General features: G+C 62.1%; 1 protein-coding gene across 2 annotated transcripts in view; it reads left to right on the forward strand.

Annotated features, from left to right (window-relative positions):
* The window catches only part of NOL4L (nucleolar protein 4 like), a 116,128-nt gene that overhangs the window by 50,411 nt on the left and 47,840 nt on the right, over nucleotides 1–17,877 (forward strand). For both annotated transcript variants that reach the window (XM_002710921.4, XM_051845098.2), the window contains exons 3-4: nucleotides 4,884–4,995; nucleotides 12,622–12,731. In XM_002710921.4, the coding sequence (XP_002710967.2) occupies nucleotides 4,884–4,995; nucleotides 12,622–12,731 (222 nt within the window). The remainder of the gene's footprint in view (nucleotides 1–4,883; nucleotides 4,996–12,621; nucleotides 12,732–17,877) is intronic.

The raw sequence follows: 17,877 nt of genomic DNA on the forward strand, positions 1-17,877 counted from the left end.
GCTGAGCAGAGAGAAGAGGAGAAGGTTGAGGGCGTGAGAGGAGGGGAGAAGATGGGGGCTGGTGGGCCGGCTCTGCTCGCTCCTCTTCCTGGGGGCCCTTACACCTGCCTGGGGGGAGGGGTGCAATGCAGGCAGGAGACCCATAGTCAATCATCAACAGCAAATGGCTTGGTATTTGCCAGCACCAGGCCTGTCCTAACTGCTCCTGGCGGCTAGCTCAGCCCTGTGACGTCAGCACTAGGAGTTCCCTGGGGGAGGGGGGAAGTCTGGGGACCTCCCCCACACCCCACGAGGAGATCACAGAGGGATGTGGGCTGGGGAGGCTGAGAGCAAAAGCGAGATGCAGGAGAAGCAGAAGTGTTCCCAAGGCCAGCTTCCAGAGAGAGCAGGAGCCTGGCTGCCCAGGCGCTCTGCAAAGGCACCTCCAGCCACGGAGACACAGTGCTAAGCCCCGCGGGCTCCATGGAGGAGGTGGCATGGAAGCTGAGCGTGGGTAGGCAGGAGGGAGCAGAGACAGCCACTCAGGCATGGCAAATGTCACAGATGTGGGAAGTGGCAGTTGTGGGGACTGTGGCCAGAGCAGAGGCCCCCGCTGTCCCCTGCAGGAAGGGCCTGCTGTGTTCCCATCCTGTCCCCCTGTTGACCCCATGTCTGAGTCCCTCACCAGGGCTCGGGCACAGCTCTGAGCCATTGGTCCGGTTCCTACCGCTCAGCCGGCCAGGCCAAGCTCTTGGTGTTGATGGTCCTGGTTCACACTCGGGGAAACTGAGACCCAGAGAAGGAGCAGCCTGTCTGAGAACACGCAGCAGCTGGGTGGCAGCCAGCCAGTGTCGCAGGGCCCCCTCCATGCCGCTGGGAGCCCCCCCCCCCATCGAGTGCTTTGTCTAAGCAGCTTCAGCCCGCGGCAGCGGTGTCGGTGTGGTCTGTACTTCCCCCACATGGCCTGATGTTTTAAGAACCCAGCGGCCTGACTGTCCCCTGTTCTCGGAAGATAGCCTTGGCCCTCATCGGGTCTTCAGGATGCACCCCGCCCCCCATTGTGCCCCAGGCCTCAGGGAGGCAGGGAACTGGGCCACGGGAGCATGGGGGTGATTCCACACGCACCCCCTGCTTTGCCACATGTGTCCCTCAGGAAGCGACCTGTGGGGAGGGAGTTGTGAGGGCTTTTACACCCCAGGGTCCGAGAAGAAGGGAGGGGTACCCAGGCTGGGGCCCATGGAGGCCCCTTGGTGTTGAGGAGACCCCTGCACGTTTTCTCAGCATTAACCTTGGCATTGATCTGGGCACCTAGCACACGCCGGCCTCTGCCCTCGGCACTGCCCACGCACCAGCTCCATGCGCCCCAAGGTTTCGTGTGTGAGGCCAGCACTGTTGCCACGGCCATTGTAAGCTGAGAGATGGGAAACCTGCCAGGGTCACACGCAGCCAGGCCACAGCCCCAGGCTCTGCCTCGCTCCACCCCGGCGACTTGGTGTTGTCCAGGCAGGTGGTCTCCCTGGCCCCCTTAGCGCCCAGCATGGGGCCTCAGCCACGAGCACGCCCTAGGGCTTGGGGTCTCCGTGCGCCGAGGAGGGCAGGGCTGGGCTGCTCCAGCCCGGTGGACATCAGCCCTTGGCTCTGCACTTCCTGGCTTTTTGTCCATACGCTCACCGCGTGCCCCACTTCCTGCCGCCTAGCCTGGAGCTGGCACATGACTGGCATGGAGCCAGCCAGGCTGTGCAGAGCTGGAATTTCAGCGGCAGGGCCAAGGCCAAGCTGAGCAGGCCAGGGCCCTCCCGCAGCGGGCGTGAGGCTGAGGCCCACGCGCCTCCCTCCCCCTGCCCCTCCCCCTCCCCCTCCCCATCTGTCGCTCTTCTCATGCCACCCTGTTCCTTTTTGGGGGGTGGGGTGGTGCCTGGATGCTTTTGTCCCCCTCTTTTCATCTGCTGCCGTGGTCCTTGACCCAAGCCTAGCCCTTCAGCGTCACTGCACAGACACGAGCCCCATTGTGCCCCCCGCCCAGTGCTTGCGGAAAGGGCCCCCGAGGAAACCCCGTGCCAGAGGCTGCAGAGAGGCCCGGCCTGGCACCGTGCAGTTGTGCCAAGCCCTTGCCGCGGAGTCCTGGGATCTGCCCTCGTGTGTTTGCCGAAGCTGAGTCCTGGGCCGGCCGCACAGCCTGTGGGGCACAGGGCAGGCCTTAGGCAGTAGGAAGGTGGGAAGATGGGGGGCACTTGGCAGGGGACGCCGGAGGAGGAGGAGTCTTCCGTGGGCAAAGGAACTTTCTAGCTTCTCCCGCCGTCCTGCGCTGGTCAGAGACAGCAGGTGGGGCGCTTTCTGCGCCTGGGGCCACCGGCCACTTACGTCCAGCAAAGCTGGAGGGAGGGCGATTGTTTCCCGTCTTGAGCAGAAAGCCCCTGCCTTACTGGCCTCTGCTGCCGTGTGACCCGAGGTCCCGTGGATCCTGGGGGGTCTGAGGAAAGTGCCCCGTGGTGCTGCTAAATTTCCCGAACTCACCGCGAGGGCGGCTCCTTTGCTCAAGGGGCTCTCCTGCTTGCCTGGCGTCCACACCTGTCTGGGTCGCAGCCACGGCTTTTGCCTCCCTTCGCTTGCCTGGAGCACGGGGAGTCCAGATCTGGCCGCCCAGGCCACTGAGGAGCTGGGGCCAGATGTGGTCAGCAGCTGCTCTGCAGCCCCCCACCCCACTAATCCACCCACAGGGTGAAGGGGGACCAGTGGCCTCGTCTTTGCCTCTGAGCTGGGACGGGGACAGGGGCATTGGGAGTCGGCGACACAGCATGTGGCTCCCGCCCTCCCTGCTGGTGAGCTCTCTCCCGGCTCCCACCTCTAGGAAGAACTTGAGGAGCAAGTTCAATGCCAGGTCTCAGCTTGCAGGGGGCCTGGGAGAGGCAGCAGGCGGCCCGGGTGCCGGACCTTCCCCCTCTTACATCCAGCACCTCCACCTTGGTGAGGCTCAGAATCCGTTTCTAGAACAGGGCCTGTGGCTCTCCCTCCACCCCAAAGCTAGGCTTTCCCTCCTGGTCCCCACTCATCTTGCAGTTCTGTGACTTGAGGCACCCGGACACCGGACGGAAATAGAGGCCCCTTTCTGATCCTGGGCAAGCCAGGAGGGCAAACCGAAGGATGCCTGCAGGGGGCCGGGGTGGGGGTGGGGGCAGAAGTCCCTGCAGCAGGGCTGGGCCCCAGGGCGTCTCACTGTCCAGGCTTTGGTGCACTCCTCCGGGGACCCATCCGCAGCCTCCTCCCTCTGCAGCCAGCCATGGTCCCTGCAAGGCTGGGAGAGATGTGGCTACCACTCCGTCCCTGTGTCCTCCATGGGCCAGGTGGCAGGAAGGGCCCCTGCCCGGCCCGTGTACAGCCTTCTGCGGGGCAGGAGGCCCTCCCTGAACCCAGTGCCACGCACGGAGCAGATCTGCGTCTACAGGCGGCTGAGCAGATCTGCGTCTACAGGCGGCTGAGCAGATCTGCGTCTACAGGCGGCTGCTTCCACCGTGCGGACCCGTCCCTGCTCTCCCCCAGTCCTCTGCCCTGCCCGTCTGTGGCCCGACATGGGGACCCCGAGGGTCATCCGTGTGCCAAGGCAGACTCAGCCATGCGCTGTGCCACCAGGGCTGCTCCCCCTGGCCGGTGGGCTCTGCAGCCCTCGGCCCTTCAGCTGGGCCCGTTCCTCCCCGGCCAAGAGCCCTGACTCCAGGCAGCTCTGGGCTAGGGATGGCCTCGTCCATGTGTGTGGCAGGCCTGTCCTTGAGCCCTAACACCCAAGGCAGCCCAGCTGCACCCCTGGCTGTCACCCCCCTCCCCATCTGCGGCTCCAGCTGGGAGACAGCTCATCAAGGAGCGTGCCTGAGAAGTAACAGTCGTGTCCCCAAAATTAACTCTGCAGGAACGGCCCCTGGGAGGCCGCAGGCAGACTGGGCTGGGAGTGGTGCCTGCCGGGAGCACCCTGGGCCTCTGCCCCGCAGCCCACAGCCCTCGCAGGTGGAGCAGGCAGTGTACTGTCCCCGGGGCGGAGGCGGGGCCCAGCCCTGGCCAGCAACCCCCTCCGGCCTCGCCAACTTTCCCAGCGAGGGCGGAGGACAGCAGAACTCTTGGGTGATGCTGCCCCTTAGTGGAGAGGAGCGGGAGGCGCGGGGCTCCCGGAAGCCTGTGGGAAAAACCCGGGGAACCCCGCAGGCCAAACTGAGAACAGGAAGAGAGGGCCTGACTGCTGCTCCTACTTCTCCTCTCCCCACCCCGTCCCCCCTCTGCCCTGCTGGGAGAGGCTCTCCGAGGGCCCTGGGCCCGGGTTTTGACCTGACACAAGAGCCAGGTGACCGTGATTCCCTTGGCCGCTGGGCCTCCGTCCCCTGAGAGCCTGGAAGCTCAGGTGCCCTGGCACTAGCCTTCGGCCGCTGTGCCTGGGAGGGCGCTGGTCTGTGGGCCATCGCAGGCAGTGGCTTGTGGGAGGACAACCTCAGTGCTGTGTGTGGGCTCGGAGCCAGGGCATTCATCAGCGGGTCCCAGTCTGTCGCTCTTTAAGAGGGAAGCTGTCCGTCCCCACCCTTGAGCCTCGGAACAAGCTCATGCCTCAGTGGCAGCAGTGGAGTGTGCAGAGAGCGGTACCACGCGGTAGAGCCCAGGTTAAAGGCCAGGCAGCATTCGAACGCTTCGCTCTGCCAATTTCATCCCCCGTTAGTCAACGTTTTCAAACAGTTTTCTGCAAACATGCACTCACCTTTGCAGCCAGCCCCGGGGACACCTGCCCCCGGCTCCTCAGCTCCCTGCCTTCCCTGGCACGGGTCACAGCACCTGTCACCCACACACAGACCTCGGTGACCCCGCGGCCCCGTTGCCCCGCTGCCCCGCCAGCCCCGGCCTCGTAACAAGCAAACATCCTGCCTCCCCAGATTGCGGAGACCTACGCCTTCCTCCCAAGAGAGGCCGTGACCCGGTTCCTGATGAGCTGCACCGAGTGTCAGAAGAGGATGCACTTTAATTCCAACGGCCTGGAACCCAAAGGTAGGAGAGGTGGCGTCCGCGACACAGCCCTCCCCTTGCCCCGGCCGCAGTGGTCGCCATTCCCAGAGACCGCCGTGGGCCTGTGCATGGCCTGGACAGCCTCGTTTTCCGGGTGTTAACCCATCCCTCCCGCCCCGGCAGGGCCTCTCCTCCCACCAGGGTTCCCACAAGGCACTGCTGCCCCACCCCATGCTGGGAGTCGTGTGTGGGTGTGTGGGTGTGGCCTCTCTGAGAACAGACACACACCCCTTGGCATGCCATCTTTCTGCCCCATAGTCTGCACCTGTCCACGGAGGCCCCGCACCTGTGCAGGCTGCACTGTCTGATCTGTGGGAGCCGGGGATGCATCGGCATCCGAGATGCCCAGAGTACTCATGAACCAAAGTCAGTCCCTCCTCGGACCATTGTGTGTGCTCGCCAGCTCTGTCCTGCCCACTGAGAGCAGTGAGGACCCCACTGTGGCTCCGCCCGCTGTGAGTCGGGGGACCCCCATATGCTCGCAGGTGGCTCTGGCACGGGGAATCAGGCCAGCACGTTTGGCTGCTCCACCTGAGAAGCGGGGCCCCGGCGCCCACAGCACCTCGGGCCGGCTCCTGCCGCCCAGTCAGTAGACGTTGACCTGAGGATGCGACCAGACTCGGAATGATGGGTGAGATGCCTCTCTGGGCGGTGTGCGGGTGGCATCCGCTGACTTCGGGGAAGGAAAAATCAACAGCAAAGCCCGAGCCAATAAGAAGGACATCAGCGCACAGGCATCAGGCCGAGTCCCCAGGCCACAGGAGAGCGACTTCTGATGATGCTGGCTCCCCAGAGCCAGGGGCACTGTGCTCCTGGGAGCCGCTAGCCACGGCCGCTTGGTAGGAGCACACGGGAGAGCTCCTACACCTCAAGCGACAGGGATGCAGCTGGTTAATCCTCATCATGCTGGTGCCAGGGCTAAAAGCAGGGCTCCAGGCCTGGGCTGTGTGGCTTTGGTTGGCCGCTCAACTGCTCTGTGTCTCCCTGAGCCTCAGCGTCCTCATCTCTGGTGCCTCCCTCAGTGGGCTGAGATCTGACGGTCTGTGCACCTGGCCCAGGCACCCCCCCCACCCCCACCCCCACTGCAGGACGAGTGAGCCGTGCTGCTGCAGTTACTGTGGTAACTGAGTCCCTCGGGGATGTGCCCCACGTGGCCGGACACGGGCTGAGCGGCTGCAGCTCCTGTGGCACCTGCAGGTGGGCCCGGAGGACTCTCCCTGCCACACTCCCCACCCTGCTGGGGTCTAGGCCCCAAGGGCACGTGCCCTGCTGGTAACTGTAGCTGCCTGGTTCCTACCCACCGCCTGGCCTAATTGTTTCCATAGCAACTGGCGGAGTCAGCCTCAGAACGGCTGGCCTGGAGGAGCAGAGGCGAGGCTGAGAGGGACCGCACGTGCGGACTGCTCTGGCGTCGGCAGGCTGCATCCGCTGTGCCGACACCCCCACCCCCGCCCCCACCCCGCCTTCACCTCTCCCAGCTCCTCACTGAAGGCCCTGGGGTCTCCCAGGGCTGCGGGCTCCCTTCCTCCTCGGCTGTGGCTTCGTCTGGCCAGGAGGGGCGGATGCCAGCACAGCAGCGGCTCCCTCTCCTGCTCTCCTCGCTGGCTGCCACCACCGTGCCCTCCCTCAGGGAGGAGGGTGGAGGAGGAGGGAGCACACAGGCTGGGAGCTGCTTAGAATATAAACCAACTACGGGGGCTCTGTGCTGGGGCCTGTCCCTCCCACTCGCCTCGGGCAGCACAGGAGACCGGCACCGTGCCCATCCGTGCCCATCCGCAGGGCAACCCTGGTCCTCTGTCCCCGGGGCTGGTCCTTTTCTTTTCTTTTTAAAGGTTTGTTTATGCATGTGAAAGGCAGAGTTCCAGAGAGAGATGGAGAGACAAAGAGAGAGGTCTTCCATCCGTTGGTTCACTCCCCAGATGGCCGCAATGGCCAGAGCTGGGCTGATCCAAAGCCAGGAGCTTATTCCGGGTCTCCCATGTAGATGCAGGGACCCGAGCACTCGGGTCATCCTCCATTGCTTTCCCAGGCCGTAGCAGAGAGCTGGATCAGAAATAGAGCAGCCGGGATTAGAACCGGCACCCATGTGGGATGCCGATGTTGCAGGCGGCAGGTTAACCCACTGCGCCACAGCGCCGGCCTCTCGCTCCTTTTCATTGCAGGGAGGGGAGAGCAGGAGCCAGGGGGTTGGGGTCAGGGAGGCCTGGGTGTCCGGCCATGTTCCCAGCTGTGTGTCCTCGGCAGCGTAGTAAGCCGCTCTGAGCACGTGCAGCTCCTAACAGCCTGCAGCTCTGTGAGCTGTGAGTCCCGGTTCACAGCAAGGAAACCGAGGCACGGGGAGGTCTGAGCTGAAATCACACACCTGGGTTCTCCGGGTTCTCTGGGGAGGCAGCAGTGGGAGCAGCAAACTTAGTTGCTCATCAGCGAGATGGAAGCCCCGCCCTCCTCTCGGGGCAGCCGAATTAAATGAGCCCGTTATGTAGGGCACCTGGCACACGGGGCTGCCTGGGGAATGTCAGCCTGACCCCCTCCCGGGCCTGCACGCCGGACTGCCCGTGTCCAGGTGGCCCCACAAAGACACACACTGCCAAGGTAGGGTCAGCAGTGCACCGCACCCCCACACCACCCCCAGGTGAACCCACGGGGTCAGAGGGGAGGGTCTGGTCCCTCTGCAGCCAGGGCAGAGCTGCAGAGCCTGCAACACCCCCCACCCCCGCCCCGCCCCTCCCTGCCTGGCCGAGTCTGCCAAGTGGCCAGAGGCGCTAGCCTCCTGGACGGCCCTTGCCAGCTGGCGGGCTGCCTCTCCTCCTGCCCCAGCCCAGAGCCTGCAGATCCTATCTCGGCATGCCCTGCTGGCCTCTCTGGATGCGGTCAGCTGCGGGCTCTGTCACAGGCACCCCTGCCGCGCCAGCCCTGCCTGCTGGGAAATCGGAGCCCGTCCCTGGCCCCGGAGGCAGGCCCAGTGTTCCTGTCCCAGGAAGGGGGGGCAGGGGACAGGATGGAGACTTCTTGAGGCTCTGCTGGGAGGCCGCCTTGCTTCCTGGCCTCTGGTTAAAAAGAAAGGAAGGAAGCAGAGCGGCCTCCTGGCTCAGCGGTTTGTCCCCGGCAGAGCCTGGGGGCCTGGACAGCCCCTGCCCCCCTCCCCGCCCCCAGCGCCAGCAGCACAAACAAAGGAGGCTGCGAGGATCGGGAAGGATCGGGAAGTCCGGCGATGGGAAAGTCCAGGGCCTCCCAGCTCCACGCTGCTCTTCCACCAGCCGGAGCGAACCTAGGCCAGAGCAGGGACAGAGCAGGAGGGCCGGGTGTGGCCTCCGCGCAGCCCCAGCTCCTGGAGGGTGGGGGAGGCCTCCGGGGGCTCGCTTCTGCCCCGTCTGCTGTGACAGGCATTGCTGGCAATGGGCAGCGACACGGTCACCCTTCTTCTGCGAATGAGTGGTCCACTCATGTGGCGCCCAGACCGCTCCGCGGTTTCCTGCCCTTCCCCGACTTGGTCCCACCCCAGCCTCGCCTGGCCTGTCCTCTCCCAGCTCCCATTCTTGCTGTGTGACTATGGGAAGGTTGCATGGCCTCTCTGTGCACTGTTGCCGCCTCTGTAAAGGGGGGGGTGTTCATTCATCCAGCACCCCCTCACGGGGTTCAGCTCAGGAACCATCAGCGACGGAGTGAGCGTGAGCCGTGCTCACGTGCTTGGCACGCAGCTCTCTGAGCTCCTGGCCGCTCCTGTGGGCTCTGAGGGACTCCCTGCTGCTTCTCCGTCTCGCTTCCTGAGCCTGTGTCACTCGCGGTCTCCCCATCCGCCCCACCCCGAATGCTCACGTGCCGGCCACTGATTCACTTCCCCAAAAGGAGAGTTCGCTACCTCTTGAGCTGGCCCCCAAGTCTGAACCCCCCCCCCAGTCTGTGGACCCCAGGGCTGTAAAGGAGAACGGCCGCCCTCGGACCCACCCGGAGACGCGGTGGGCTCTGCCTGCGCTGAAACGTGTGCTGATGGGTGGGTGCTATGGGTGCCGGTGTTTGGCCTGGCTCAGGTGAAACCAGCACAGCATCGATGGTTGCCAAGGCCACGCACAGCCGGGTCTAGAGCCCAGCCTGGCTCGGCTTTTCTTGGCAGGGCGGTGCTGAGACGATTCCCGAGCACCTGCTCTGCAGCCTGCTGGCTCCGGGCTGGCCCCTTGCCCCCTGGTGGCAGTGAGGCCACCATGTAGGGGCCTGGCTCATCTCAGCAGAGCCCCGGGAATCCCTCTCTTACTTGTCCCTGCTTGCACCTCAGCACGCCCTATCCTGGTATTTGTCTCCCCCATGAGCCCCTCCTCCGAGGACCCTGCGGAGCCAGCCCTCTGGGTGTGAGCCCACTTCTATCCAGAACACAGTGGGCAGAGCGGCTCCCACCGTCCAAGGCCTGCCCGACCGTCCTGCCCGCCGCATAGCGAGCCCCGTCCTCCGGCTCCGCTCCCGTGGGGCGGGTGCCCCGCCAATAACTGCCCCATGTTTCCTGTGCTCACCTGGCACACCTGTGGGCCCTTCGATGGCGCTGCTGGCAAAGGAACTGACCAAGGAAAACCCTTTCTCCCGCCCGCCAGGGGCTGCTTCAGCTGCACCCGGTTTTATCAGCGATACCTTCTCCTGAGCAGGACACTGCTGACCATCAGCAAAAGGACTCGGGGCTCCCGCTGCACGGGCTGCCCAGCACGTGTCACCATCGCACCCCCGCGGGGAGGGGCCGGCCCGTGCCTCGTTGTCGGACAAGCTCGTCTCTGAGGAAGCAGAACAGAAGCGGCAGAACTCTTGGTCTGAAAACAGGAACTGCACTCCGCACTGCGGCACCATCGCCACGGACTCACGGGACCATCTGGCAGACGCTGACCCAAGCTGGCCCGATGCTGGGGGCCGTGGCCTAACGGCCCCCTGGGGCTCAAGACGTCCAGTCTCGGCGGGCACTGAGGAGAGGGCACGCAGCGCTGTTTGCCTTGCTGGGCAGGGGGCAGAGCCGCCCCGTCCTCTCTGGGTTGCCCCTTGGTTCGCAGATGCTTTTTCTTTTTTAAGATTTTGTTTGTTTCTTTGAAAGTCGAAGTTACAGAGAGAGGATGAGAGGTCTTCCGTCTGCTGGTTCACTCCCCAGATGAGTGCAATGGCCAAACGGAAGCCAGGAGCCAGGAGCTTCCTCTGAGTCTCCCACGCCGGTGCAGGGGCCCAAGGACCTGGGCCGCGTGCCACTGCTTTCCCAGGCCATAGCAGGGAGCTGGATCAGAAGTGGAGCAACCAGGACTCGAACCGGCACCCATATGGGATGCTGGCGTCCCAGGCAGTGGCTTTACCCACTACATCATAGTGCCGGCTCCGACGATTTTATTTGTGGTAAAATATTTAGAACATGAAAGTCGCCATTTTTGTAATGTCTGTGGCACCGTTTCCAGGACACTGATCCTCACCGTTGAGCAACCATCACCACTGTGTAGTCCCAGAGGTCTCCCTCGGCCCAGACAGAGGCTCTGTGCTCACCAAGCAGCCACTTTCCGTTCCCATCTCGCACCCCCAGCCCCCAGTAACCTCTGCTCTGCTTCCTGGCGCTAGGAACGCACCCATCTAGAGGCTTCATACCAGTGGTGCTCTGGGTCTGGAGGGGCAGGAATAGCAAAGCCACCCTCAGATGTCCCCTGCGTTTCCGCTTCCTTGGCCCTGTCCCTCACCGTTGGCTAGTCGGGGAGTGGCCCACACTTCTGCTCCTGTCCCAGTCCATCAACAGATCTGTGCACCAGGGTGACCCCTGGATCAAAGCCGGGCGTGGAATGAACGTGGCCTGGAGCCCTTGCAGGAGGAGGCCGGAGGTTGGGTCATGGAGATTGGTTGCCTGGGCAGCGGGGCCAGAGCTTCCAAGAGTTCATCAAATATTCCTATCTTCCAGGCTCTGAATTCCATTTCTTGGAATCTGTTCTAAATAAGAAAAGATCAGAAGGGCAGACCAAGATTCATGCACAGAGATGTTCCCTGTAGTGTTGTTTATAATAGCCCTGATAGGAAACAACATAAATAGCCAATCTAGTCAATTCTGGTAAAATGGTACATGGCTATACAAATGACATTCACAAAGCAAAACAAGATTTCTTCAAGACTTTATTTTTGAGAAGTAGAGTGACGGGGAGAGAGAGGAGAGATCTTCCATCGGCCAGTTCATTCCCCAAATGCCCGAAGCAGTGGAGGATGGGCCAGGCTGAAGTCGGGAGCCAGGAACTCCAAGTGCTTGGGCCCCCATCAGCTTTGCAGGTGCATTAGCAGGGAAGTGGACCGCACGCGGAGCAGGCCTCCCTCCCACCTGGGCTGCAGGTGCCCCAAGTGGTGGCTTACCCCACTGCACCACGAGGCCAGCCCCACTATACAGGATTTGTGATGGAGGGGAAAATGCCTATGACAAAACATGAAGCCACCCCGGCCCCCCGTATTAGAGCAGACTGTAATTCTCTGTATGCATTGTGCTATCAAGTATGTAAAGAAGAAAATCATAGGGAAAAAATAAACAGAAGCATATGCCAAGCTTCTTGGTGCAATTATGGCTTTTAAAATTTGTCTTTACATCTTTCCGCACTTTGCAAGTGCTCTACAAAAAGAACATTCGTTCCTTTGATCTCCAGGACAACAAAGCAATAAATGGAGGCACCGGTGCTCCTCTGAATGTCATTAAGGAGAAACCGGAATTTAGGGAGGGGGTGCTGGAGGCCTGGCTGGGCCTGGGAGGGGGCCTGGAGTCGGGGGGCAGCACACGTTCCCCAGGAAGGTGGCTGACGTACACCGGGTTTGGAAGCTGAGATACCTTCAAGGGTCTGGCAGGCATCCTAACTGAGCAAAGCTGAGCCGTTTGGGCGTGGGCAGGAGTGTGGGGAGGGCCTTGGCTTGCCAAGCTTGGCTGCTGACTCCAACTTCCTGCTAATGCAGACCCTAGGAGGCAGCGGCAGTGGCTGGAGGGAGTGGATTCCTCGTGGGAGACCTGGATTGAGTTCCCAGGGCTCCAGGCCTTGCGCCCAGCCGGTGCAGGCATTTGGGGAGCGACCCAGGGACTGTGGCAAACAGCACACAGCCATGTGAGAAAGCCACAGTGGCTGTGTACCATTGGCAGGGGGGCCCTGTGGGGCCAGCCCATCCACTGTTTCAAAGGAGCACAAAATTCATATATTTTAAAAAGCCTTTGTTTTACTTATTTGAAAGAGAGGAGCTGTTTTCTTTGCTAGTTCACTCCCCCAGATGCCAGTAAGGGCTGTGGCTGGGCTAGGCGGAAGCCAGGAGCCTGGAATTCCATTCAGGTCTCCCTTGTGGGTGGCAGGGACTCAAGTACAGGAGCATCACTGCTGCCTCCCAGGGTGTGCATCTGTGCACCTGCAGGAATGAGAAGTGCAGGGCTTGGCCCGGGCGTCCTGGGGGACGTGGGTGTCCCGGTGACTGCTTCAGCCAGTGCGCGTGGTTGCCAGCTCGGGTGTTCTCTTGAACATGGGCACCTAACCGGAAAGCATCTCTGTCCAACCCGTGGAGGGGCCGCGGGCGGTCCCTTCCCTGTGGGGGCTTCCTCCTGAGCAGGCTCGGTGCGCACTGAAAGGGGTCTCCTTTTGTTCCCCCCGCCAGAAAGCGAGCCCCCGTCTCCTCTGGTGTCCGGGATCATCGACTACAACATGCCCCTCACCTCCACGTACCTGAAGCAGATGAAGCTGCGTGTGATGAACTCACAGGAGCAGGTAAGGCACCGCCCCCCGCCCTCCACCCACCTGGACGCACCCGAATTCGCCCCGCTGTGGTTGACTTCCTCCAAGTGCGGACCAATGAGCCCCTTAGCTCTGATCGGGGGAGGGACCTTGCTGCAGCCCGGGACTCCTGGGTGGTGCTCTCCGCTCTGCCCTTTGTCTGCTGCCTCACTGGCCTCCCTTCCCCCTCCCCGGTGAGGGAGAGGCCCTGGCCCTGGCCGTCTGCCTGTGGCCTGTCACTCCTGGGGCCTTGGAGGGTGGCCCAGGCTAGATAAGGCCCGAGGGCCCCCTGGCTGCCCACGACTTCCCCAGCTGTGCTTTGCCAAGGACTGTCAGGCACCATGGCAACAGGCTATGAAAAGCAAATCCCTCTCCTGCCTCCCCACACAGCCCACCTCCTAACCCCGCTCAAAGCAGGTGGCCCGACCGACCGGGCGTCCTTCAAAGAGAGGCGGGCTGAGCGCCACCCTCCCTCCATCGCCGCCACCGCCGCCACCGCCAGCCGGGGGACTCACTGGTCACTTCTGGCTTCAGGTGTCTCTGCTGCCCGCTGCCTGATGGGGGAGTGGGGTCTTCCTCCCCTCCCATGGAAAGACGGGTCAGAACTCGAGTGGGACTGCTGTCCCATGCTGCCATCTCCTTGGCAACCTGAGCACGTGGGCCAGGGAGGCCCGTGTGAGGGTTTAGGGCGGTAGGCTTTGCTGTAAGAGAGGAGGGCAGCGCCCCCCAGTGCCCCTGGGACCGCATGAGGTCAGCCTTGCTCTGGCCTCACCTGTGCAAGCCCGGTCAGCGGTGGCTGCACCACTGCCAGACTTGCTCAAACCGTTATCCGTGGGGGAAGGGCGCTGGCCCCGGTGTTGGCTGCAGGAAGGTCACGTGTGGGGGCGTCGCTGCGTCAGGGAAGTCTCAGCAGTGCGGCTGGTTCAGCGCTAGGCCCTCCTCCACCCACAGCGGGAGGCGCTGGTGGTCTCTGTCTCCTGTCACCACCCACACTGTCCCAGGCACCCAGCTCCTGACACATCCTCTTCATGGTTCCCATGGGTGGCTGGGGAGGGTGGCACCCAGCCCTGAGGTGTGCCATGCCTCCAGCAGCTGGTCACTGCTGGGACCAGGGTGGCCAAGCGTCGTACCCCTAGAACCTGGTCACTGCTGGGACCAGGGTGGCCAGCGCCGTGCCGGTTGGGGTCCTCATCCAAGGAGCCTGTCGTGTGTGATCTGGTTAGAAAGGTTTCCTGTCTTCGCTTGTGGTAGCAGAAGGAGTGGTTAGGTCTGTTGGTTGGGTGCCGCCAGGAGAATTCACTCAACAAACGCTTAGGGAGCAGGATCCTGGGGAGCAGCTGGAAGAGTTCCTCGTCTTAGAGGCTCGTCACCGCCCACAGACCCCAGCTGATGTGAGGAATGGGGCGCCGTGGCGTGGCCTGAGGGGGTGTTGGAGGTCCTTAGGGTGGGGATGGGACTGTGCCGTGAGGCGGGGGTGCTGGGAAGGCTTGCCTCAAAAGAGGGGTGCTTCTGCCGGGCTGCAGATCTGCAGGGAGGAGAGCTCCGGGCTGAGACAGCTTGTGCAAAAGCCCTGTGGCTGCAGGGTGGGCGGGGCCTGCGCAAGAGGCGGCGGGGCAGGGCAGCAGGGGAAGTGGAGAGTTCATGTGGAGATGGGACTTGTGGGCAGGCGTCTGTCCCCAGGATGCTTGGGGGAGGTCCCCAGGGGCCATGACTGGGACTGAGGTGGCCTCTGGTCACAGCGAGGTTCCATGCGTCGTCTTTGTCGCACTGCAGTTTCTCAGCTGGGGGCCGTCTGAGGGTGGCCAGCTCCTCCCGGTGCTGCAGGGCCTCCCAGCCTGTGCCCTGCCGCCACACGGGGCCTTGCGCCGTCAATCCCCATGCACACCTGGCAGGGCCTTGCGCCGTCAATCCCCACGCACAGCCGGGTGGGGCCTCGCGCCGTCCTCCCCCACAGCGGTGCCGCGCCTTCCGCCACCGTCAGTCCCTGTGGACAGGATGGGCTCGAGGCCTCAGCCCTGCAAGCAGCGATGACAGCGCCGTCCCTGGGTCGTGGTGAGCCGCGGTGCCGCAGGAAACCGCCCGGCGCAGCACGCGGTGTACCCAGAGCAGCACGGAAGGGCCGCGGACCCGGACGTCTGACTGTTCAGCCTGAGTTGGGGCTGCTTTAGCAGCGCCCTCCTTACACAGCGTAGGCTCCCTTGGGGTGGGGTCATGGGTGACCACCCCTCCCAGAGAGCCAGGACAGCACAGTCCCCGTGCTATCGAATTGCCGCACCCCAAGACCAGGCCCAGAAAGCGATTCCGTGGGGCTGGCGTTTTGTGGTGTGGGGGTTGAGCTGGCGTCCTACGTCAGAGAGCCGGTGCAAGTCCTGGCTGGCTGCTTCTGATCCAGCTCCCACTGATGCATCTGGGAAGGCGGTGGAAGACGGCCCAAGTAGGGCCCTGCCACCCATGAGGAGGACCCGGATGGAGTCCCGGGCTCCTGGCTTTGGCCTGGGTCAACCCCAGATGTTTTGACCCCAGCAGTTGTGACCTTTTGGGGAGTAATCCAGTGGATGGAAGATGTCTCGCTATCACTCTGCCTTTCAAATAAATAAATCTTCAAAAATAAAATGAGAGACTGAAACTCATTCTCTTTAAAAAAAAAAAAAAAAGCAACAACAATAGATGGGGCTGGTGCCGTGATGTGGCAGGTGAAACATCAGCATCCCATATGGGCACTGATTCGAGTCCCAGCTGCTCCACTTCCGATCCAGCTCCCTGCTGATGTGCCTGGGAGAGCAGTGGAGGATGGCCCGAGTGCTTGGGCTCCTGTACTGATGTGGGAGTCCCAAAAAAACTCTTGGCTCCTGGCTTCTGATTGGCCCAGCTCTGGCCATTGCTGCCATTTGGAGAGTGATCCAGTGGATGGAAGATCTCTCTCTTTCTCTCTCTCTCTCTGCCTCTCAAATAAATAAATAAATCTTTTTTAAAGATAAAATAGAGGCCGGCGCCGCGGCTCACTAGGCTAATCCTCCGCCTTGCGGCGCCGGCACACCGGGTTCTAGTCCCGGTCAGGGCGCCGGATTCTGTCCCGGTTGCCCCTCTTCCAGGCCAGCTCTCTGCTGTGGCCAGGGAGTGCAGTGGAGGACGGCCCAAGTGCTTGGGCCCTGCACCCCATGGGAGACCAGGAGAAGTACCTGGCTCCTGGCTCCTGCCATTGGATCAGCGCGGTGCGCTGGCCGCAGCAGCCATTGGAGGGTGAACCAACAGCAAAGGAAGACCTTTCTCTCTGTCTCTCTCTCCCACTGTCCACTCTGCCTGTCAAAAAAATAAAAATAAATAAATAAAAATAAAATAGAGGTTTCATTCTGTTACTCTGGCCACAAAATGCCAATACAGGTGAGAACATGGGTATTTTTCTAAGTCAGTTATGCAGGCCACATGGAAAATCAACCAATTCTAATGGAACCAGGAACCAGGATGTGTGAGCTTTATTAACAACGGACAAAGCTCTGCATCTAAGAACTCTGGGAGAGACAGACCCCAGCGGTTCTTTTTCTGTTTTCGTGGCGTTACACATCCGTGGGACAATGGGCAGGAGAGATGGCAGACAGCGTGCAGGTGGGGATGCGCCCCGAGGGCCAGACAGAGCCCCGTGACTGCTGTTCTGGGGAGTGAGTCTGACTCTACAAAGGTCAGTAAAACGTGAGCACCGACGACCCCCTTCGCACCGAGAGAACAGGTGCTTGCCGAGGCCCGGCTCAGTGCAGCCAGCGTCCGGGGTGTGCCGCCGGCCCAGGAGCTGCTGTCAGGACAGCGCGCTGAGCGGAGGGCACAGAAGTGCCCACTGAGGAAGGCTTGTGCCCGCCTTGGGGAAAGCATCTGAAGACGGAACGCTGGACTCACGGCTCGCTGTGCCGAGGACGAGCCCGAGTCCTTGCGGGGCAGGAAGGAGGACTCCACAGAGAGCGAGCGGGGCCTCTTCTTTCATTCTTTCTTTCATTCTATTATAATTTTTGTTAAGTACACAAGTGACGCACAGCCTCAGTAGAAAAATCGATATTCAGAACCCCAAAACGTGGTGGCAAAAATCGCCAGCAGGTTAAGCTGCCGCCTGAAGTGACCACAGCCCATGCCAGAGTGCCTGGTTCAGCCCCAGCCACTTCATACCTCCCATCCAGCTCCCTGCCGATGCGCCTGGGGGGCGGCGGAGGACGGCCCCAGCGCCTGGGTCCCAGCCAGCCGTGGGGGAGACCAGGATGGAGCTCCTGGCTCCTGGCTTCAGGCTGGCCCAGCCCCAGCTATTGTGGCCATTTAGGGGGTGAACCGGCTGGAAGATCTCTCTCTCTCTCTCTGTCTCTTCCTCTTTCTGTCACTCTGCCTTTCAAATAAACACATACATGTTTTTTTAAAAAATCTCCATCATCCCACCACTGTGATGGCTGAATATCTCAGTGCCCGCCCCTTCAGACTGTTGACTGACAGGGGATTATCCTGTTGGCGCCGATCTGCAGCCCGCTGTCTCTCTGCTGCGGACTCCCTAAATGATCCAGGTCTCCTTACCCTTTGGGTCTTGCTGCTTCTCCTATCCAATAATAAGCTGGTTGTGTAGTTTTCCTGTCACTCATTTGCTGTCCCACTCACCCATCCGTCCGTCCGTCCATCCATCCGTCCACCCATCCATCTGACACTTCATGTCAGACACTGTTCCAGGTGCCAAGGAGACAGTGATGAACAGGGCCCCTCCCTGCCCACACGGCTCTCGTGGGCCAGTGGGTGGCTCTCTGGGGTCCTTGGGAAGCATTCAGAGTAGGGACAGAGGAGGGACTCAGGCGCGGTAGGCAGGGTGCTGGTGGGGGCAGGGGGTTCCAGGCAGTACTTTGCTCACTGGGTCCCCCAGCTTCAGGACTGCAGGGTCCCACTGCTGTCCCCCTTTAACAGATGTCACAGCTGGGGCTCAAAAGGGTCAAGCCCTTGGGTCACGCAACCTCTAATGTGAATGGAAACCCAGACCTCTTCTATCCCCAAACCAGTGCACCTGCCACCCGCCAAAGCCTGCCTCTCCTGACTCTGATCGGATAAGGAGGTGCTAAGCAGAGCCTGAAGGGGGTGTGCCCACTGCAAGCCTAAGCCCGCCCCACGTGACCGTGGCCCACAG

The sequence above is a fragment of the Oryctolagus cuniculus genome, chromosome 11, assembly GCF_964237555.1.
Source record: "Oryctolagus cuniculus chromosome 11, mOryCun1.1, whole genome shotgun sequence".
In the NCBI taxonomy this organism is placed as follows: domain Eukaryota; kingdom Metazoa; phylum Chordata; class Mammalia; order Lagomorpha; family Leporidae; genus Oryctolagus; species Oryctolagus cuniculus.